Source organism: Mustela lutreola, chromosome 2, assembly GCF_030435805.1.
Source record: "Mustela lutreola isolate mMusLut2 chromosome 2, mMusLut2.pri, whole genome shotgun sequence".
Classification (NCBI taxonomy): domain Eukaryota; kingdom Metazoa; phylum Chordata; class Mammalia; order Carnivora; family Mustelidae; genus Mustela; species Mustela lutreola.
This window is the reverse complement of record NC_081291.1, coordinates 118,206,063-118,229,081: the sequence shown is the minus strand read 5'-3', so window position 1 is coordinate 118,229,081 and position 23,019 is coordinate 118,206,063. Positions and strand designations below refer to the sequence as shown.

Here is a 23,019-nt window from a genome sequence, read left to right as displayed (position 1 = left end):
GAGAAAGACAATTACATGATCTCTCTGATATGAGGAATTTGAGAGGCAGGTTGAAGGGGGTAGGGAGGGAAAAATAAAACAAGATGGGATGGAGAGGGAGACAAACCATAAGAGACTCTTAATCTCAGGACAAACTAAGGGTTGCTGAGGGAGTGGGGGTGAGAGGGATAGGGTGGCTGGGTGATGAACTTTGGGGAGGGTATGTGCTATGGTGAGTGCTGTGAACTGTGTAAGACTGATGATTCACAGACCTGTACCCCTGAAGCAAATAATACATGTTAATTTAAAAAAATAAAATAAGATAAAGGAATTTAAAGAAAAATACAATCTTAAACAAGAAAAACAAAGGACATGATCCCTGACCTCAGGGATCTCAGTTGAGACATGCAAATGTTTATAATGAGAGATGAAAAGAGGCCTAAAAAGCATATTTTAAATGCTTTCTTTATTATTTCCATCACTGGTCATTGGAACACATTCCATTATTTAACAAGGGCATGGCTGTATTCATAAAGTATAGAAGAGAGAGAAGTTATAACTCCGGTATCAGAAGCCAAAAACTAGTTAAATGTTTCAAAATCAGGAGGTATATTCATCCTTAAAAATATATATACTTGCAGAAACAAAGGAACAAAATATGCCTTAAGGAATCTATGTACCTTGGAAAATAGGGATTTGCAACAACATTGTAACACTTGCATGCACGTTTAAAATTAAGAGGTAACCTAGGATTTGATATGACCGACATGAACAGATTTGCAGGGAAAGGCGGTTTGTCTGGGCTGTCTAGCGACCGGAGTTCTAGTCCCTTTCACCTCTCAGGCCCTCAAATTTCCCGATTGTTTATCAAGGGGTCAAATAAAAAGATCTCTATGTCCTCGGCCCAATTCTGAGAATTCTTGGTAATGTGCTTTTGCCTTGGGACGTGGCAATAAACATACGACTCAGGTTTCTCACTAAGGCTCCTAACATGGATGGATTTCCTTAACCCGTCTCTAACTAAAGCAAAGTGTTTCCGAATCAGCAACCCCTGGACTGGGTTTCCTCACACTCCGCACAGACACCCGCGCTATAGCGGGAAACCCAAGCGGCCCCGGCAGGCGCCCCCGGAGTGGAAACTACATATCCCAGGATGCCCCAGGGCAGGGGGCGCCCACTCGGATTGGCCAGGGGTCGGTGACGCTCAGTGTTTTGGCCCCGGCGGTCACATGTTTCCTTTGTTGTGAGCTGCTGCAAACACTGGTGGTTGGAGGGAGACGCCGGCGCTGGAGAGAGCGCTGCGCCGCCAGCCGCTGAGGGAAGGCAGGAGCTGCCGCTGCTGGCCACTGCTGCTGGCTCTTTCCAGCCTTCGCTGAGAGGTACCCGGGGATGACAGCTCCGGAACTATCCGAGAGGCGAGGAACCGACTAGAACCGGGGGCGGAGGGGCGGCTGAGGTCGCTACCATGGGGGTGCCTGCAGGAGGGAAGCCGGCGTTGGCCAGCGTCTCGGAGCCAGACGTGGGGTCTGAGGAGAGATTGAGGCTGGGACTTGCAGCGTCTCTGTCTGGGGCGCGGGGTCTCCTTCAGTGCCGTCACGGTAACGGCAGCCCTGAAGGGAGGGCACCCCCGCCTCCTGGCACTACCGCCCCGGAACCGCGGCGTTGCTGGCGCAGCCCTCCGGGGGCGGGTTGGGAGGAGCATGGCCGCCGGGGCTGGGGGTAGCAGGTGCGGGTCCCCCTCTGCCCCAGGGGCAGGGGCAGCTGGTGCACAGGGCTGGGCGGACGGCCCCCGCATGTTGCCAATGGGCTTTGAACTAGGCGCTGCTCTTTTTTAATCGAAGGAAGCACTAAGAATGCGAAGGTCTCGAGCCAATACGTTTCGTTTGGTGGGGGCAGTCATTGGTCCTGTTTGGGAGGACTGAGGGGGTCAAGGTGGGTCTCAGGGCATCGGGCCAGAGAAGCCCCATTAAAGCAGTTGCGAAATGTGCCAGGCACCGTCACCTGACCGTTACCCCCGCCCCCACCCCCCGTGAGCCTTTGTTTACCACGGATGGCGGCTGAGCCAGCGCCGGGAACCCGGCCCTAGAGCGACCGTCCCCGGGGAGTCGGGGCGGGCGGGGGCGCAGGCTTTTAGCCTGCAGAGTCCCCGCCTAACCTCCCCACCTTCCTACCAGTCCCGGACGCGGATTCTTAATTTAGTTCCTAATGTTCCCGCCCCCAAGTTCTGGACACTCGAGGCGCAGACGGTTACTACAGCTGGGATTGGGCGCCTGCGGCGGACTGTGGGCGGGACGACGGGGCAAGTTCCGAGTGTTTATTGGCGGACGTCTAGTCGCTGTGCCCTTAGCCGTTCTCCCCCGCCCCCTTGAAGGTGATCTGGAGGACGGGCGGAAACGCGCGTTCTCGCCTCTGGTGCCGCTGCGGCCCAACTGTAGCTAGCGGCGCGCGTTCCCGCGCGGAAGGACTGGCGTTCTAGGACGGGCCACCTTGTTGTTCCTCGGTGACCGCCGCCGCTTCTGCCCCAGCCTTAGGCAGTTCTGGGACTGCAGCGGACGGCAGCTCCCTTCGAAGACCGGAAAATTAGCCCCCTTTAACTAGTGCCGCTTTATTACCGAGATGGTGGGAAGGAAGTTCTCTTGCGAAATTGTCTTTGCTGGTTCTGTAAACAAGGTTTAAGTAGCGAAATAAGGACTTTAACGCCATATTTTAGGATGCCCCACTCACCTCTGAGGCAATGACTATTCACAATTGAGTTTAGTGGTTAATCACTTGCTTCCAAGCAGCTTTTGAAGAATTACGCTTACTATTTGCAGCTATGGCCTTTTAGGTCCACCAGCTGAGTTTGATTTTTATAAGGAGTGTAAAACATTTAAAATCTGACCCGCGTCGACCAAGATTAAAATTAGAATTCTACTTTTAAAAAGATACAGCTTAGGGGCGCCTGGGTGGCTCAGTGGGTTAAAGCCTCTGCCTTTGTCTCGATCCCAGGATCGAGCCCCGCATCGGGCTCCCTGCTCGGCAGCGAGCCTGTTGTGTTGTGTTGTGTTTTGTTTTGTTTTGTTTTGTTTTGTTTTTTAAGAGGACTATGGCACAGTCATATATTTACCCACGTTAGTAAAATCTCCAAGAAAATATGCAGTTTGCCTAATTTCATAAGTTAATAGTGTACTTGGGCTTTATCAGATTTTTCTTTCCCTGTAAATTTGTAAGAATTCACCCAAGACCTAATGCATATTTGCAGAAGGTAGATGGAGTTCCCTGGGTGAAGCAGGAACTGAATATGAACAGCTCTCATTTGTTACGCACTCTTAATATATTTTTAATATTCAAGTGGAGATGACTACACCAGAAGGGAGCTTCTGTGATCCCAAACTGTCTCTTCACTTGTGCATTGAGGACACTTAACATATAAATAAGTACAAACTGCAAACCTCTAACCTTTTTTTAAAATCAACACTCAGAAGCTTGCTTATCTAGACAAAGCCTGTAACTTTGTCTCAGAACAGGAAAAAGAAATGAGTTAAGGCTCTTAAGCTTTAATTTAAACTTTCCTACCTTTTGTTCAGGTTGCTAAAACCTTAATACTTAAAAATAAAACAAACTTCCTTGTTTTTCTGCCATTTCATTAAAACCCAAAAGTCAAGCCTGTGAAAAATAAATACTATTAAATAAATGACAGCAGTTATTTTGTATATACCTTTTTATACTTATTTTGTATATACTTTTTTAGTTCTTTTTATTTTATTTTATTTTATTATTACTTTATTTCTAGTTATTTTGTAAATACTTTTTTTGTATATACTTTTTTATACTGTACACTCCACCTCTTTTTTTATAAAACAACTACCAGAGACTTCATGCGTTCTTTTTTATTTTTTTTTTTTAAGATTTTATTTATTTATTTGACACAGAGAGAGATCACAAGTAGGCAGAGAGGTGGGGGGTGGGGAAGCAGGCTCCCCACTGAGCAGAGAGCCCGATGTGGGGCTCAGTCCCAGGATGCTGAGATCAGGACCTGAGCCAAAGACAGAGGCCCAACCCACTGAGCCACCCAGGTGCCCCTACACTCCACCTCTTTAATGACTGGACTTTTTTTTTTTTAACTTATTTATTTGACAGAGAGAAAGAGAGACAGGGGGAGCAGGAACACAAGCAGGGGGAGTGGGAGAGGGAGAAGCAGGCTTCCCGCTGAGCAGGGAGCGGGAGGCCTCAGCTGGGCTCAATCCCAGGACCCTGGGATCATGACCTGAGCAGAAGCCAGATGCTTGACGACTGAGCCACCCAAGTGCCCCATATATACTTTTACCTAGAAATTTGAGACATCCTTTTTCAATAAATATTTAGGTATGGACTGTATGCTGACAAATGTAAATAAAATAGGCTTATAAGTATATCCATCTAACTGAAGTTTTATATGATCCTAATTGTGTGACTAAAACAAAATGTGGCCATCTGACAACTTGATATTTTGAAACTTTTATTCTTTCTACTATTAAAAACACAATAGCTAAACTTTTAATTGATGAGTTTGTCATTCTGCCTAAATTCATTACCCAAGGGTTTATAATTTTTCAGCATTTGGCACATCTTAAAGTCTACTAAATGATGTTTAAAAGTGATTAGGCCTGGGGCACCTGGGTGGCTCCGTTGGTTAAGTGTCCAACTCTTGATTTCAGCTCAGGTCTTGATCTTGGGGTTGTGAATTCAAGCCCCACATTAGACTCCACGCTGGGATTGGAGCCTACTTTTAAAAAGAGTGATTAGGTTTTACTCTTTACTCAATAGTTTCTAAAAGTTATTTCTGTAAATAATTTCTGTCACCCCTAAGGTAAATATAAATCACTAACAAAGATATTTTATACATAAAGAAGTCATCCAAAATACTAGATCTTAAACTTGGTCTGGTCGAGTGGCAGAGCAGTAGGTAGTGTCCTTGCAGATTTAATTTGATTTTAATATGGAACAATGTATTAAATACCATGTTTCTAAAAGAAACATGTTAGCAGGGTAAAACCAAATGACATTAAGTCTACAGGTTAAGTCTAGTGAGAAGCATGAATCGGCTTAATAGGGAGCTTGATAGTAGGTGTGATGTTTGATAATTAACATTTTTTTCCTCCTTTGTGGGTTGGGGAATATTAGTATGCAAAAGTTTTAAGGCAAGGGAGAGAAACACTGAATGAAGGTATTTGATTATTTTGTTCTGTTATTTAAGATCATATTCTTTTTTAGTTACAGGACCATATTGTTAAGTCTGACACATTGTTTAAGCACTGCTAAATTTTTCATCATTAGACACTTAGTTTTTTTCTCTCATTAATCAGAATGTATTCACCATTTGAATTCTAGTCAACAAGGGATAACCACTTGTTGCTCTAATCCTAGGGAAAGAAATTGAAGTGTCAGTTGGTTTCTGATGTCTGATGGTAAATGTGTTCTTGATTCAACATTTAAAATGTTGAAAATAACATCTTGTTTATTTACTGTTTATTTTTTATTTAGCTGTGTAAAATAAACATTTATTTAGCTATGTAAAATAAACTCTTCTTCCTCCCCTCAAAAGAAAAGAACACCTTGAAGACTGGACTTTAAATACTGAATTTGTAAAACTTCGTTCAGTTTTACAGATGCTCCCAAAGTAAAGCTTTAAATTGAAATTTTAAGAGTGTAAATTTATAGTTTTTAAAAAGTCATTAAATAGAATGGTTCAAATAAATAAATTAGCTTTTGTGAAAATCGGGTGAAAGTATTTGAAATGTATAAAAATATAAAATGTATAAAAATATATAAAATCTGGGGCGCCTGGGTGGCTCAGTGGGTTGAGCCGCTGCCTTCGGCTCAGGTCATGATCTCAGAGTCCTGGGATCGAGTCCCGCATCGGGCTCTCTGCTCAGCGGGGAGCCTGCTTCCCTCTCTCTCTCTCTGCCTGCCTCTCCATCTACTTGTGATTTCTCTCTGTCAAATAAATAAATAAAATCTTTTAAAAAAATATATATAAAATCTGCATGATTTTATGTAGTACCATGTTAAGTATAATTTTCTAGTCATTTTTAAATAATGGACTTACTATGTTGTACTTTTCTGTCTTTCTTTTGCTTTATATCTATATAGCTTTATATTAAAAATAAACCTCTTCTTGGTTAGTCTTCTCATTGCTGTTTTCTGCACTCAAAGTTAAATTTGCGAAAATGTAGCGTAGAACATAGTATGTGACAGCTCACTATCACTAGTTGTAGGGACCACATTAGTGAAAATGTTGGTTTCCTTTGCTATATGGTATGTATTGTCTTAAAAGCTCCTCCTTAACCCACACAATCTTTTAAGATTGATGATAATTTCTTTATTTTGTATAGGATTCCTGCATTCTGAAGAAAAATTGGGCTTAGTTGCAGTACAGCTACATTCTAGATCAGTTCTGATATTATAACTCCTTTGGGCTTTGTACACTGACCTCCTCTGTCCTTTGCTTTTACCTGTTAGGCTGGTAAGTATTTCCTTAAAACTCCACTCAAAATGCCCTAGTGAATTGCCTTGCCCTTCTACTCCTTAAGGTAGTAATTCTAGACCAGGTCAATCATGAGAAAAATCTATTCCAATCTGTGTTTTCTACTAGCAAAACACTAAAAATTTGAATCTATTTTAGTATCAGTCCTGGAGTAGTTGTTGTTCTCCTTTTTTTGTTTGTTTGTTTGTTTAAATAAACTGTATACCCAGTGTGGGGCTCCAACTCACAACCCAGAGATCAAGTTACATGCTCTGCCTAGCCAGCTAGGTACACCAGCCCTATAGAGTCTTGAATTGAATCTGAATCCAGTATTTATGATCCCAGTGCCAGACAGAAACACATTTCTTCAGTTGACTTGGATGCCTACATTGGCTCAGGATTTTATTGTCCATTGGGAAAAAAACCACTTACTTAGCTAGGATTAACAGTCTCCTAATTTGACCAAGTTGAAATATTCTTTACCAGGGATACACCCAAGTTATACTTACTTCTGGGAGTAAGGAAATGTTCAAAATAACTTCTATTTTACAATTGTAGTATAATCAGGGCATAGAGATGTGTTTGTGTACATATGTAGGGAAAAATGAGTAGTTCATATCTTGGTTTTCATGATCAACTTTTAAAAATTTGCCTTTTTAACACTTTATGAGTTCTGTTTGTAGATATCTGGGCCAGACACCAGAACCACTTGTGTTTAATTACTATTGCTGTTCTCTGCACAGTTCAGGGTTCTAGTACTTTCTCTTAAGCATTCCTCTCCTTCCCATCCTTCAAAAGAAAAAAAAAAAAAAGAACTGTGCTGAATTAATTGGTTTTCACAGGTACTAAGTTTATAAGGTTTAACAAAGTAGAAGAAATAATATATATTAATGCATTAAAATGCATGTATAATAATGCATTTATATATTCTAAAATAATTATTTGAGATTCTATATGGATAATCTAGATAACTAAGGATTAAAAACGAATTTTTTCTTGAATTACCAAGATATTTTCTGATTTTCTCAAACTGATTCCATAGTTTTATAATACATAATGACTAAACTGTCAATTTTTGTATTATTGATAGACAAACTCGGAATTATTTAATGGCCCCAAACTCAGATGAGACCTCAACTACCAGCTACTCTTCAAATAGCCATAGTGGAATAGTCACAGGATATATATTTTGTCATCTCAGTGCCACCAGTTAACTTGCTATTGACACAAATCTTTGTTTACTCATCTTTCAAGAAACTTTACTCCAAGATAATATTGTCAAGTAAGGAAGTTGACCAATAAGGAAACTAATTTGTATGTAAAAGAGCATAAAATTATTAATTTGCTTTAAGGAATTGTTATTCAGTAGTGATTTCCTATGCAAAAGTAAACTTTTAAACTATGTAGAAGTCAGAAACTGAAGGCTAAAAACTTCTTTAACATATTAGCAAGTAAAGCCAACTATGCTTTGAATGATTAGTATCTGATAATACATTGCTGTTCTCCATTTATTTTAGGTGTGGAAGTTAAAACAACACAAATATTTTGACTGGGGATTTGGTCAAACAAATGCTAAAAAGGTATTATTTATATTATATTTACATTTATAATATTTATAAAATACCTAAGGAGTGCCTGGGTGGCACAGTTGGTTGAGTGTCTGACTTTTGATTCTGGCTCAAGTTGTAATCTCAGGGCCCTTGAGATTGAGCCCTGTGTCAGGCTGTGCATTCAGTGAGGAATCTACTTGGGATTCTCTTTCTCCTTCTCCCTTTACCCCTCCCACTTGCATGCTCTCTCACTCTCTCTCTCTCAAATAAATCTTTAAAAAAGAAAAACAAAACTAAGCATTGTTATTGGAGAATCCAAACCATTTTCCTTTCTTTAACCAGGGATTACTTAAGCCTGTCAGTGTATTGGGAAACAATTCTGTCCTCAAGATTATAAAAGGAAACAGTCCCTCTTCTACATTTTTCTGTAGCCTTGGAGATATTAAGGAAATTCTCCTCATTTTTCTGAGACACAGGCCAAAAATAATTTTAAATCTCTACCTAGCAGTCAGGAATTAGATCTACAACATGCTTGAGTTCTGCAGTTGGAAATAAACCCTAGAGTACCTTTAACCAGAAAAATCCTTCGTTAAGAATCTTCCTTTCAGGGGCGCCTGAGTGGCTCAGTGGGTTAAAGCCTCTGCCTTCGGCTCAAGTCATATTCCCAAAGACCTGGGATCGAGCCCCACATCAGGCTCTCTGCTCAGTAGGGAGCCTGTTTCCTCCTCTCTCTCTGCCTACTTGTGATCTCTCTCTCTCTGTCAAATAAATAAATAAAATATATATTTTTTTAAATCTTCCTTTCAAGTGAGAGTATTGCTTCAGAAATAAAGCTCCTGGGACGCCTGGGTGGCTCAGTTGGTTGGATGACTGCCTTCAGCTCAGGTCATGATCCCGGAGTCCCGGGATCGAGTCCCGCATCGGGCTCCCAGCTCCATGGGGAGTCTGCTTCTCCCTCTGACCTTCTCGAAATGTAGGATGAGAATCCCTTCGCTCATGCTCTCTCTCACTGTCTCTCTCTCTCATAAATAAATAAATAAAATCTTAAAAAAAAAAAAAAAAAGAAAAGAAAAAAAAGAAATAAAGCTCCTGAAGACGTTAGCAAGGGAAAGAAAGATACTCCCTTTTCTAGACAAATCATGCAACTGGCAGTCAGGCACTGACATGACAATCTGATCACCCTTGCATTTGCTACCTTTATCTAGATAAAACTTTGTCGTTGTATTTCTTTGGAACAAACATTTTCCCTCTTACTTTGGTTAGAGATGCTTATTTAGTTGCTTACTTTTTCCTGAAAGGAATGATGATGCTTTGATATTTGTTAAATTTTTAGAAGAATTCTACCTGTTATTTATGTTTTGTTTGCTTGATTGTATATAAATTCATTTATTATAAATCTTGAACCTATATTAGATACTGTACTCTGAGATGTGGTTAAACCTGTGTTCACATTTTCAACCATTACTAGTTAAAATAAAATACTTTGTGTAAAATGGGAAAATAAAAGCTGGTAAATTAAATCTGGAAGCTCAAAAGATACACTTTGAAATACTTCTCCTATTTCTAAGATCTTCTTTTTTATTTTTTAAGATTTTATTTATTTATTTGACAGAGAGAGATCACAAGTAGACAGAGAGGCACGCAGAGAGAGAGAGGGAAGCAGGCTCCCTGCTGAGCAGAGAGCCCGCTGTGGGACTCGATCCCAGGACCCCGAGATCATGACCTGAGCCAAAGGCAGCGGCTTAACCCACTGAGCCACCCAGGTACCCTCTAAGATCTTCTTGCGTGAATTATTTACCCTGTATAGGAAGAGTTTACATTTCGTGTTGTGGACACTGGTTAATGGGAGAGTTGTCAGAAAGTCTAGCAAAAGTGAGGATGTACAAAAAGCTAGGCCAAAGCTGCTTGGAAGGAAACAGCCCAGATCTGTGAGATAGCCTCCCCAAGTACAAAGCAGTAAACAAGTATCTTGTTGCTGTTGAATACTTTGTAATAGCAGCAGGTGATTTTATAGCTGTTATAGTCAGGATTTTCAGTTTTCCACTGGGCGAAAGCAGTGGAAGACCTCTTGTCAGTCAACAGTCAAGGAACCAGCTACAAGAATAAGAGGCAGAAAATAACATGAAAGACAAACCTTTAACTCCTACAAAGGTCTAATCAGCCTTATATTAATACATAACTTGCTCAATCTATTATCTCCAAATTTATCAGATAGAGATACTAGGTAACAAATACCAGACACAGTAAGATTATTGGATACAGAAAGCAGAGTATCTTTTCACTTGTTTTCTTTCTTGTTCCTTTTAGCCAAAAGGGAAATTCTTAGTCCTTATAGTCTGTTATTTTGTTTTGCATTTTGTTTGTATTCTGTTGCATTATTTTGTTTCATTTAAACACTGAGAAGGGGCACCTGGGTGGCTAAGTCAGTTGGGCATCTGACTCTTGATTTTGGCCTGGGTCGTGATCTTGGCTTTGTGGGATTGCACCCTGCTTCTGGCTCTGAGCTTGGCGCAGTTCTGCTTAGGATTCTGTCTCTTTCTTTCCCTCTAGCCCTCCCTTGGCTCACGAGCTCCTGCCCCCACAAAATAAATGAATAAATTAAAAAAAAAATTCAAATACTGAGAGAACAAAAATGTAGAACAGGAAAGGTATAAAGGTGAAAATTTATGTTGTCAGTAATGCCAGTAATAATATCACTAGTCAAAAACAATAATTTGTGAATTTTGTTTTAATCTAAAACACAGTAAGAATTTAAGTAAGCTGATTTGAAGATAAATTCTTTATTTGGGAAGCTGTTTTATGACTGATTCAACCATGAATCAGTGAATCATGAATTTAGCTTGGTAAAGCATTAAGGTTAAAATAAGTTCTATTCCATATCATATTTATTTATGTTCATTATAATTGAATGGTTATCACTTGTGATACTATGTGCCTTGAACTTTTTTCAGTTTCAACAACAAAAATTGGCATTCGGGCACAGTAGTGATCTCTCACCTATGGGAGATAGGTTTCTGTGTATTGAACCATTATTGAGATAACTTCATGTTAAAAGTGTATTTGAGGGGCACTGGGTGGCTCAGTCAGTTAAGCATCTGCCTTCAGCTCAGGTCATGATCTCAGGGTCCCGGGATCAAGCCCCACATCAGGCTCCTGGCTTTGCGGAGACTCTGCTTCTCCCTCTCCCACCGCCCCTCCCCTGCTCATGCTCTCTCTGTCTCTCTCTGCTGTCTCTCAAATAAATAAATAAAATCTTTTTTTAAAAAAGTATATTTGAGATATGTGCACATGTCTGGGAGCTTGCAATTTAGAATTGATATGTATTATAAGTGAATTTTTTAAAAAGATTTTATTTATCCATTTGACAGCAAGAGGGCACAAGCAAGGGGAGCTGGAGGCAGAAGCAGAGGGAGGAGATGCAGGCTCCCCGCTGAGCAGGGAGCCTGATGTTGGGCTTGATCCCAGGATCCTGGGATCATGACCCGAGCCAAAGGCAGACACTTAATGACTGAGCCACTCAAGTGCCCTATAAGTGAATTTCTACATTTTAACCCATGTATATGTATTTGTGGGTAGCACCCACTTGCATGGGCATCCATAACCCAAGAAGTTTAATGACCTACAATAAGGCAAACTTGAACTCTCTAGTCAGGAAAATCTCCAGAGAGATGGGAGGAAACATCTCCCTTTTTTTTAGTTCTTGAAAATATATTTAATACATTTATGTTCTTGATAATACATTTTAAAATATTTTAAACTCATGTAATTTTATTCATTTAGGTATTAAAATGAACAAAAAATGATTTTTTTAAAAAAGCTTTTCTTCTTAAATTTTATTTATTTATCTGGGAGAGAGAGAGAGAATGAGCACAAGGAGGGAGAGCTGCAGGCAGAGGGAGAAGCAGTCTCCCTGCTGAGCAAGGAGCCCAATGAGGGACTCAATCCCAGGACCCTGGGACCAGGGCCCAAGCCAAAGGCAGATGCTTAACTGACTGAGCCACCCAGGTGTGCCTAAAATGAACAAAAGAAGATTTTTATTCTTAGGAAAATCTGTTACCTAAAACCTCCAAAACATAATAGATTACAGTTCAAAATTTGGCTTTCTAGGACCAGAATGTATGTGTAGACAAATATTTCCTCAAATTTAAGAAAAACTAATTTTACTGACTAAATACCCAGTAATTGACATTGCTCCAAAAAACAGTTATTCATAAGCATTCTCTTAGGTTTTTTTTTTTCTCTTAGGTTTATTTTTATTTGTGTGTTTATTTAAATAAGCTTTCTACATGAGTTTCCACTGCTATATAACAGTTTCATTATATTATAAACTTTGTTATACATTTTGAAAATAATATATAATATTTGAATACTTAAAATTTTCTGTTTGTTTTCTTAAATGTAGAAGTGAGGGTAAAAATTATCCCTGTCAGTCTTTCGCTTACTTTACAAATAGTTTCTGCCTATTTAGAAAAATCTGTCTTAATCCTGTGTATAAAGATAAAGTCCTAAGGCTATAAACAATTTTTCTTGTTAATTGTAGTAACAACCTCATAAGATTGTTGGGAGGTTTAAATTAAATCTCTATGAAGAATTTAGACAGTTGAGGCACCTGGGTGGTTCATTGGTGAGACATCCAACTCTTAGTTTTGGCTGGGGTTGTAATTTCATGGGTGGTCGAATCAAGCCCTCTGTTGGACTCCACACTGAGAGGGGAATCTACCTGAGGATTCTCTCCCTCTGCCCCTCCCTCTTCAAATAAATAAATAAATAAATAAATCTTACCTTAAAAAAAAAAAAAAAGATTTATTTATTTATTTATTTATTTATTTAAGAGAGAGCAGAGGAGGGGCAGAGGGAGAGGGACAGAATCTCAAGCAGACTATCTACTGAGAGCCCCTTGTGGGGCTCTGTGACCCTGAGATCATGACCTGAGCCAAAATCAAGAATCAGTTGTTTAACCAGCTGAGGCATCCAGGCACCCCACTAAATTATCTTTAAAAAAAGAGAGAGAGGGATGGCTGGGTGGCTCAGTTGGTTAAGTGACTGCCTTCGGCTCAGGTGGTGATCCTGGAGTCCCTGGATGGAGTCCCACATCGGGCTCTCTGTTCAGCACGGAGTCTGCTTGTCCTAACCCTCCCCTTCTCTTGTTCTTTCTCTCTCTCTCATTCTCTTTCAAATACATAATCCTTAAAAGCATAAAAAATAAAAAAGAGAATTTAGAAAGTGCCAGGCACATAGCAAGCATATTTTTAAAAAGATTGTTGTGATTTTAAAAAGTGTTCTGTTTTTTGTTTTTTTTTGTTTTTTTTTTTTTTTTAAAGATTTTATTTATTTATTTGACAGAGAGAAATCACAAGCAGATGGAGAGGCAGGCAGAGAGAGAGAGAGGAGGAAGCAGGCTCCCTGCTGAGCAGAGAGCCCGATGCGGGACTCGATCCCAGGACCCTGAGATCATGACCTGAGCCGAAGGCAGCGGCTTAACCCACTGAGCCACCCAGGCGCCCCAAAGTGTTCTGTTTTTTTAATGTATTTAAGGAAATATAGCCCCCATGGCATCGTCAAACCAGTTAATACACAATTAGTACGCAGATTTGGCTCTTAATAGTTCCTACAGCGTTACTTGGTAGATTTCCAAGAACTTCCTTAGTTTTAGCCAGAATTCTTAGAGGGAACCAAAATGACCCTCCTTCGGTCATTTTAGCATGTTTTAAATCCACATGAACACAATAGAAATGTCCCTATTAGCATACTGCCTCTGAATCCCCACCTGGTGATCGATCCCAAATAAAAATAGTATTTATTTTACTTGCATCTTTATTCCATTTGATAACATTGCTTGAATTTTTTTCTGACTTTACCTGCAAAATTAGGAGATAAAGAGAGGGATGGAAGAGAAAGGATTTTGTACGTGCAAACATTTAGGCGACCTTCAAATGTTATTACAACCAGGTACTTTTTCCTACTAATTAGAATAGCCTTGGGCGACTGGGTGGCTCAGTGGGTTAGGCCACTGCCTTCGGCTCAGGTCATAATCTCCGGGTCCTAGGATCAAGTCCCACATCGGGTTCTCTGCTCAGCGGGGAGCCTGCTTCCTCCTCTCTCTCTGCCTGCCTCTCTGCCTCCTGTGGTCTCTGCCTATCAAATAAATAAATAAAATCTTTAAAAAAAAATGGTTTAGAATAGCCTGGTGTACATCTGCCCAGGGAAAATCCTATCACTGGGACTTAAGAAAGATTAAGTGCTAATTTATATGAAGAGGTAAAAAATATTTAATAGAACCTTAAGTGGGAACTGTCTATAGTAGTGTGGTATCATATTGCCTTTGCTACCTTATTAATCTTTTTGTGAATATGCTTTGTCTTAGCTATATATATTAAAACAAAAAAAAAACACCTCAGCTGCAATATCTAGTAATATCCTACATCTCCAAAAACTATAGGCTAAGCACAGTATCCTGGCAATGGTAGACACACAATAAACATTTGTTGATAATGTTAGAAAATGGAAGTGACGGGGCACCTGGGTGGCTCAGTGGGTTAGGCGGCTGCCTTCGGCTCAGGTCATGATCTCAGGGTCCTGGGATCGAGTCCCACATCGGGCTCTCTGCTCGGCGGGGAGCCTGCTTCCTCCTCTCTCTCTCCTGCCTCTCTGCCTACTTGTGATCTCTCTCTGTCGGATAAATAAATAAAATCTTTAAAAAAAAAAAAAAAGAAAGAAAGAAAATGGAAGTGACAAGGTTAAATACACTCAGTGAAGGAATTGATGAAAGTTGGAAGTATCTAGTGAATATTGCAACTAGGGCATATGGGTCATTAGTGTGATGAGAAAAGAAGGCAAATATAAGAACAAATTAGGGGGCGCCAGGGTGGCTCAGTCGGTTAAGTGTCTGCCTTCAACTCTGGTCATGATCCCAGGGTCCTAGGAATGAGCCCCAAGTCAGGCTTCCTGCTTGGTACTTGTCCTTCTGCCTTCCCAACTTGTGTGCACGCACTCTCTCTCTCAAATAAATAAAATCTTGAAAAAAAGAACAAATTAGAATATGAAAGAGAATATAATAGCATGAGTTGCTTCTTGGTTTTGGTATTTCATATTTTCTTATTTCACATAAGGATTTTTAAAATGGGGTACAATTTAATATGCGAGGGTTATACAAAAAAACAGGGTTTTTTTTTTTATTAATTTGTTTTTAGGGAGAGTGCATGTATGCACATACATGAGTAGGGGGAGGGGCAGGAAGAGAGAATCAGTCAAGCCGACTCCCTGCTCAGCTTGCCCTGGCTCAGTCTCAAGACCCATGAGATCATGACCTGAACTGAAACCAAGAGTCAGTGGCTTAACCAATTGGACTACCCAGAAGCCCCACAAAACACAGTTCTAAATTTAGTTTGTTAACTCGCAGGTCTCCATTTTATTTGTGACTTGTGAATGTAGGATGGCATTTCATTAGGGGGTTATCTTTGATCTTCTTAAACCTTCATTAGGCTTAGTTAAGCCTGGATATCTAACTGTTGAAATATTTCAGAAGGAAGCTGGGACCTTTAGAAGCAATTGTGTGTATGAGATTATGAGATCTTGGGAATAGTTGAGAGTTACTCTGAGTGCTCTTAAGCCAGTTACAGAGACCTTTTGGATCACATATTAACTTATGGAGATGTGAAAAGAGTGGCAGCAGAAGAACCACATTAAAAATCAAAACTTAAAGAGAATTGATAGCTGTAGCCCATTGCCTCAGTCTGTTGGCTTAGTCAGTTTACCTATTCATCTTCATTTTTGAGAGAAGTTTGGGGATGTTTCTTATTAGTGAAAGGGAGAAGGGCATAGATACATGTGTCTTAAAGATTTCAAAACAAGATACTGCATATTTATAGTAGAAACTGGGTGAAATAGAGGAAACCAGAAGTTAAATAAATCACTTAACATTTTGGCATATGTGCCTCCTTTTTTCTATCCCTAAGATACACTGATAACATAATTTTTTCTATTTTGAGCATATGTTTTATGATCTGCTTTTCACTTATTATCTGATTAATAAGTCCCCCTGTCATTAAATAGTCTACATAATTTTAAATGGCTGCATAGACTGTCTTCAGTCCTTAAGATGTAGTATGGTTTAACTCATCTCCTATTGTAGGGCATTTAGATTGTTATAAGTATTTTCTATTAATAGAGCATTGAACATCACTGTAGATAAATCTTTCCACTTATTCCTATTTCCTTGGGATAGCTTGCTAGGAAGGGACTGCTGGTCAAACAGTACACATTAAAAAAAAAAAAAAATCTCGGGACGCCTGGGTGGCTCAGTTGGTTGGACGACTGCCTTCGGCTCAGGTCATGATCCCGGAGTCCCGGGATCGAGTCCCGCATCAGGCTCTCGGCTTCACGGGGAGTCTGCTTCTCTCTCTGACCTTCTCCTCGCTCATGCTCTGTCTCACTTTCTCTATCTCAAATAAATAAATAAATATTAAAATAATAATAATAATAATCTCTGTACCCAACATAAGGCTCCCAATTTACAACTACAAGATCAAGAGTCACATCCTGTACTGACTGAGCCAGCCAGGAGCCCCAGTACCCATTTTTTTTTTAAGATTTCATTTATTTATTTGACAGAGAGAGAGATCACAAGTAGGCAGAGAGGCAGACAGAGGGAGAAGGAGAAGCAGGCTCCCCGCCGAGCAGAGAGCCCAATGTGGGGCTCAGTCCCAGGACCCTGAGATCATGACCTGATCCAAAGGCAGAGGCTTAACCACATGACCCCACTGAGCCACCCAGGTGCCCCCACCAGTACACTGCTGATAGATATAACTGAATTCTTCTCTCACAATACTATATTAAGATTCTGAATGTGGTCAAATTCTTTGTCTTACAGCACTCAAACTTAACTCTGCAGTCAGTAGATATAACCCAGTTGTGTAAAAGGGGAGAAAGAAGTTGTTAGTAATTCAAAAAGTATATAGCATCTTTGGGGGGTGGCCTTAAGAAGTACTATTGCAAATTGTACCCATAATGCGAATTGTTATTTGTCAATTCTTATTAAAAAGAGTACTCTATACTCCTTATAAGATACATTAAGTATGTGATTTTATTGTAATGTTTACATCAAAATGAGACTATGTCGTTTCAGTGCTGAGTTTTTTGTATATTGAAATGTTTTCTTTTTTTTTCCCCCTATTTTTAGCCTCATAAAGAAGAGCCTTAACATTTCTCAACAATTACATAGTCAACTGATGTAACAATGGTACTAATATTGGGACGAAGACTAAACAGAGAGGATCTTGGGGTTCGTGATTCCCCAGCAACTAAGCGTAAAGTTTTTGAAATGGACCCTAAATCTCTCACAGGCCATGAGTTTTTTGACTTCTCTTCAGGATCATCCCATGCTGAAAACATACTCCAGATATTCAATGAATTCCGAGACAGCCGCTTATTCACAGATGTCATCATTTGTGTGGAAGGCAAAGAATTTCCTTGCCATAGAGCTGTTCTCTCAGCCTGTAGTAGTTACTTCAGAGCTATGTTTTGTAATGACCACAGAGAAAGCCGAGAAATGTTGGTTGAGATCAATGGTATTTTAGCTGAAGCTATGGAATGTTTTTTGCAGTATGTTTATACTGGAAAGGTAAAGATCACTACAGAGAATGTACAATATCTCTTTGAAACGTCAAGCCTCTTTCAGATTAGTGTTCTCCGTGATGCTTGTGCCAAGTTCTTAGAGGAGCAACTTGATCCTTGTAACTGCTTAGGAATCCAGCGCTTTGCTGATACCCATTCTCTCAAAACACTCTTCACAAAATGCAAGAATTTTGCATTACAGACTTTTGAGGATGTGTCACAGCATGAAGAATTTCTTGAGCTTGACAAAGATGAACTTATTGATTATATTTGTAGTGATGAACTTGTTATTGGTAAAGAGGAAATGGTTTTTGAAGCCGTCATGCGTTGGGTCTATCGTGCTGTTGATCTGAGAAGACCACTGTTACATGAGCTCCTGACACATGTGAGACTCCCTCTGTTGCATCCAAACTACTTTGTCCAAACAGTTGAGGTGGACCAATTGATCCAGAATTCTCCTGAGTGTTATCAGCTGTTGCATGAAGCAAGACGGTACCACATACTTGGGAATGAAATGATGTCTCCAAGGACTAGGCCACGCAGGTGAGAGAACCAATTCTAAAGAACTACAACATAATTAACAAAAGTTTTTATTTTTAAAATATTTTTAAACCTCCTGAGTGAAATCTCAGTGTAGTCATTTATATGCATTGTCTAATTATGGCTTTCCATAATTTAAGATTTGTTTTGGATTACATAAATCATTAAAATTTCTCTCCCCCTCCAAAAAGAATTTTTTTTAAAAAGTCTTTCTCAGTGAAGACTAGATTCAACACTATCATTCTTTGTTATTCTGAGCTGTGAAAGGTTATTGCAGAGTGTCTTCACAACTGTGAACGTCTCAGCATATTTCTGCTTATTTCTCTTAATCTTTGTAGGATCCCAAATAATTCCACTTTTCTTTCTAAAGGGTCTTTTGATATAAAGTAGACTCGGACTCTCTTGTACTGCTTCTGCATATAAAAAACAATTGGCAGGGGTGCCCAGTTGGCTTGATTTCAGCTCAGGTCATGATCTCAGAATCATGAGATCAAGCACTACATTGGGCTCTGCACTCAGTGGAGAGTCTGCTTGAGATTCTCTCTCTCCCGTCATAGAAGTAAGAAAATCTTTAAAAAAAAAAAAAAAAAAAAATCTCAGCGTCCTGGGATCAAGCCCCACATTGAGCCCTGCATCAGGCTCTCTGCTCAGCAAGGAGCCTTCTTCCTGCTCGCTCTCTCTCTCTGCCTGCCTCTCTGCCTACTTGTGATCTCTGTCAAATAAATAAAATCTTAACAACAACAAAACCACACACACACACGCAATAGGCAAATTCACAGACTTCCTTTTTTCCTAACAGGCAACTTGAAATATAAAGGTGAAGTAAGTAAACTGGTATATATTGAGTGGATTCTTGATGTAAAACCCAGGTTTCAGACCTCTTCTTATTGCCACAGTTACTTAATGTCAATCTTAATTTTTAAATTTTTTTCTGATTATAAAAATTATATCATCATTAGGGAGAATTTGGAAAATATATTTAGAGGTAGGAATTCAATTCAGTATTAGACTTGTATGTTTTTATAGTGCATTATTTCAGTAAAACATTTTAATTTATAAGCTATAGAAAAATAATCATGTTAATACTTGAAGGAATAATATTAAATGTACTATACTGGACTAAGCGAGAAATGGCTATTGTGAGATATATAGTAAAGAATCTTTCAGGATGCGTGGGTGGCTCAGTTGGTTAAGCATCTGCCTTCTGCTCAGGTCATGATTTCAGGGTCCTGGGATCGAGGCTCACATTGGGCTTCTTGCTCAGGAGGGAGCCTGCTTCTCCCTCTGTTTGCTGCTTCCCCTGCTGTGCTTTTTCTTTCATGCTCTCTCTGACAAATAAAATCTTTAAAAAAAAGGGGAGGGGACCCTAATATTTTTCTAACAAAGCTAATTTGTTTAAATTGTGGTAAAAAAAAATATGGCATAAATTTATTATCTTAATTTTAAAAATTGTGCCACTCAGTAGTGTTAAATATATTCACATTGTTGCAAAACTGGTATTTTTATTTTTTCATATCACCTCCACTTTTCCTATAGATTTATTAGAGCGTAGCTCTCAAACCAAAATTTTAGCTTTGCTTTTGATTATTATTGTTTTGGGATGTGATTAAAAATTCAGCATATGATGAGATGGTATGTCTTTAAAATCTTCACTAGTTTGAATATAGAAAGATGTAATCTGTTTCCTCATATGTAAAGTGAGAATGATAATAAATAGTACTTACCTCACAGGTTCTGCCATTGAAACTTTTTTTTTAAGATTTTATTTACTTATTTGACAGAGAGAGAGAGAGAGAGAGATCACAGGTAAGCAGAGAGGCAGGCAGAAAGAGAGGGGGAAGCCTGCTCCCTGCTGAGCAGAGCCCGATGTGAGGCTCAATCCTAGGACGCTGAGATCATGACCCAAGCTGAAGGCAGAGGCTTAACCCACTAAGCCACCCTGGCGCCCCTGCCATTGAAACTATTAAGGTACTTATCATCGAAAGTGGTGCATAGAAGTTATTAAAAATTAATAGCTGTTATTATTTATATAGTGTAGTGTAGGTCTGACCCACTTAAGAAAACTCCCAGGGGTGCCTGGTTGGTGTGGTTGGTTAAGCATCCAACCCTTCGTTTCAGTTCAGGTCCTATCTCAGGGTCTTGAGATCAAGGCCTGAGTGGGGCTCCTCTCTTAACTCAGAGTCTGCTTAAGACTCTCTTTCCCTCTCGCTCTACTCCCCCACCTCACTTGTGTGCTCACATGCATGGGCACATGTGCACTCGCTCTCAAATAAATAAATAAATCTGTAAAGAAAACTCACAGTACTTGACAGTCTGAACTTTTTTTTAAGATAGATTTATTTATTTATTTGACACAGAGAGGTCACAAATAGGCAGAGAGGGAGGCAGAGAGCGGGCGGGGGGGGGGGGGGAGCAGGCTCCCTGCTGAGCAGAGAGCCGAATATGGGCCTTGATTCCCAAGACCCTGAGATCATGACCTGAGCCAAAAGCAGAGGCTTAACCTATGAGCCACCTAGGCACCCAACAATCTAAACTTTTTATATATTAGATAAAATATTGTGTAATTATTATTATAAAAAATTATTACTTCTTTGTATTAAGGTTAGAGCACATTTTTTTCTTCAAAGTCAACTGACTTTAGTGAAAAATAATAATTGCTTTGTAAGAAAGAAATGTATTTGACTCTTTTTTTTAATTTATTTTTTTTATTTTTTATAAACATATAATATATTTTTATCCCCAGGGGTACAGGTATGTGAATCGCCAGGTTTACACACTTCACAGCACTCACCGTAGCACATACCCTCCCTAATGTCCATAAACCCACCCACCCTCTCCCAATCCCCCCTCCCCCCATCAACCCTCAGTTTGTTTTGTGAGATTAAGAGTCACTTAAGGTTTTTGACTCTGTTTTTTAACAAAGGACAAAAAAAACAATTTTATTATATAAATATACTAATTTTTTAAAGTTTTTTTTTAATAAAGATTTTTATTCATTCGACAGAGATCACAAGTAGGCAGAGAGGCAGCAGAGATGGGGAGAAGCAGGCTCCCCACTGTGCAGAGAGCCCGATGAGGGGCTTGATCCCAGGACCCTGATCATGACCCGAGCAGAAAGCAGAGGCTTAACCCACTGGGCCACCCAGGTGCCCCAGTTGTTTTTGTTGTTTTTTTTAAGGGCTATTAAGAAGCATGGGCTGACCTTAAAAATGTGAAAGAACAGAGTTTGTTTGTTTGTTTGTTTTAAAGATTCTGTTTATTTATTTGACAGAGACACCCTGAGAGGGGCAACAGAAAGAGGGAGAGTGGGAGAGGGAGAAGCAGGCTTCCCACTGAGCAGGGAGCCCAGTGCAAGGCTCTATCCCAGGATACTGGGATCATGACCTGAGCCAGAAGAATGCTGAACAGGAGGTGCCTGGATGGCTCAGTCATTCAGTTAAACTCTGCCTTCAGCTCAGGTCATGATCTCAGATACCTGAGATTAAGTCCCACATGGGGCTTCCTGTTCAGCAGGGAGTCTGCTTTTCCCTCTGCCCCTTCCTCCTGCTCACTCTGCTCTCATGCTCTCTCTCAAATAAATAAAATCTTTAAAAAAAAAAAAAAAAGTTGAACAGTTTTGGGGCTCTTCTAGAACTTTTCTGGAAACACAGTATCCTTCTAAGGGGAAAAGTGTGTGTTTTCAAACAGATTTGTCCCCTTTTAGCAGACAGAACGGCTTTGGGTCAAATAGGGCTAATAATAACTTTCCAGCATCTGTCTCCTATATATGTACAGGATTAGAATTAGGAATGAAAGGATGTATATTGTAAAATCAAGTAAGTTATTATTAACATTATTTATAAAAATATGACCTAAGTGAAATCAGATTGCCCTCTAAAGGTAATTAGGCTTAGATAATACAGAGATAATTTTCTACTTTGCTTAATTATTTGATTTGTAAACATGTATTTTACATCCAGTTTTTAAGAGAGCCAATCCATTTCATACAGTGAAGCACATCTTTATATAATATTTCGATGTTATCTTTCTTTAGGAGGCAAATAAGAAAAAAACTATAGTTATATTGAGCTTGCAGATTGTTGTGAATATAATAAAAGGTATTTATTTTATGTAGGCATTGCATAAGGAATATAAAGATAAATCCTTTGTTTTATAACTCTTATCATCACCTTCTGTTCCTTATATTCCTTCACTTACCTGTTACTGCATATTAGTACCAGTCACTAGGAATTTCATTATCTGAACAATGTGTATTGTTTGTCAGGTTCTCATCTTTCTGAGAAATTCCAAACTTCTTTGAAAGAGAAGTGATATCTCCACTTCAATTGTAGTTCATTCCTCTGCTTCCCCTCCAGTCACTTAGCTGAAACTCCTCTCAATCAGGCCATCACTGACCTTCTATTTGTTATTTGTTAGCCTCTTTTCAGTCTTTATTCACCTTGATCTCACTTTAGGATTTGACTTTATCAGTTGCTTTACTTTTTCTTGAAAGTCCTCCCTTAGCTTCTGGAACACCATTTCCTCATGGTCCTCTTCAACTGCTCTTTTTCCCATTTGATCGTTCCTTCTCTGTCTGGCCTTTGAAATGTTGATAGTCCCCTCAGTTCACACCTCTCTGTCTTGCCTTATATCCCATCTTCCTAGGTGATCTCTTTTTTTCTCTTGATTTTAATTACCATACATGTTATTGGCTATCAGACCTAGAACTCTAGCCCAGACTTTCTCTTTCATTTATTCATCCATTCATTCAGCCAGTTTTTAAAAATTTATTTGTTTGTTTATTTTTACCTCAGGACACATCTTTAAAACAATAACATAGGCTAAATAACATCCCGCTTGAAGTTAGTAATATTT

At 39.5% G+C, this 23,019-nt stretch overlaps 1 protein-coding gene across 8 annotated transcripts in view; it reads left to right on the top strand.

Moving 5' to 3' along the window:
• The first annotated feature begins 1,223 nt into the window (after positions 1-1,223).
• KLHL24 (kelch like family member 24) overlaps positions 1,224-23,019 on the top strand; it is a 48,661-nt gene continuing 26,865 nt past the window's right edge. For 3 of the 8 annotated variants that reach the window (XM_059163353.1, XM_059163352.1, XM_059163346.1), the window contains exons 1-4: positions 1,225-1,358; positions 6,333-6,463; positions 7,981-8,043; positions 17,192-18,168. In XM_059163353.1, coding sequence (XP_059019336.1) covers positions 17,249-18,168 — 920 coding nt within the window. In that variant the 5' untranslated portion in view covers positions 1,225-1,358; positions 6,333-6,463; positions 7,981-8,043; positions 17,192-17,248. Of the gene's footprint in view, positions 1,395-6,332; positions 6,464-7,980; positions 8,044-9,625; positions 9,777-17,191; positions 18,169-23,019 lie in introns of all 8 variants that reach the window. The other 5 variants (XM_059163348.1, XM_059163350.1, XM_059163347.1 and 2 more) reach the window with 5 other exon arrangements.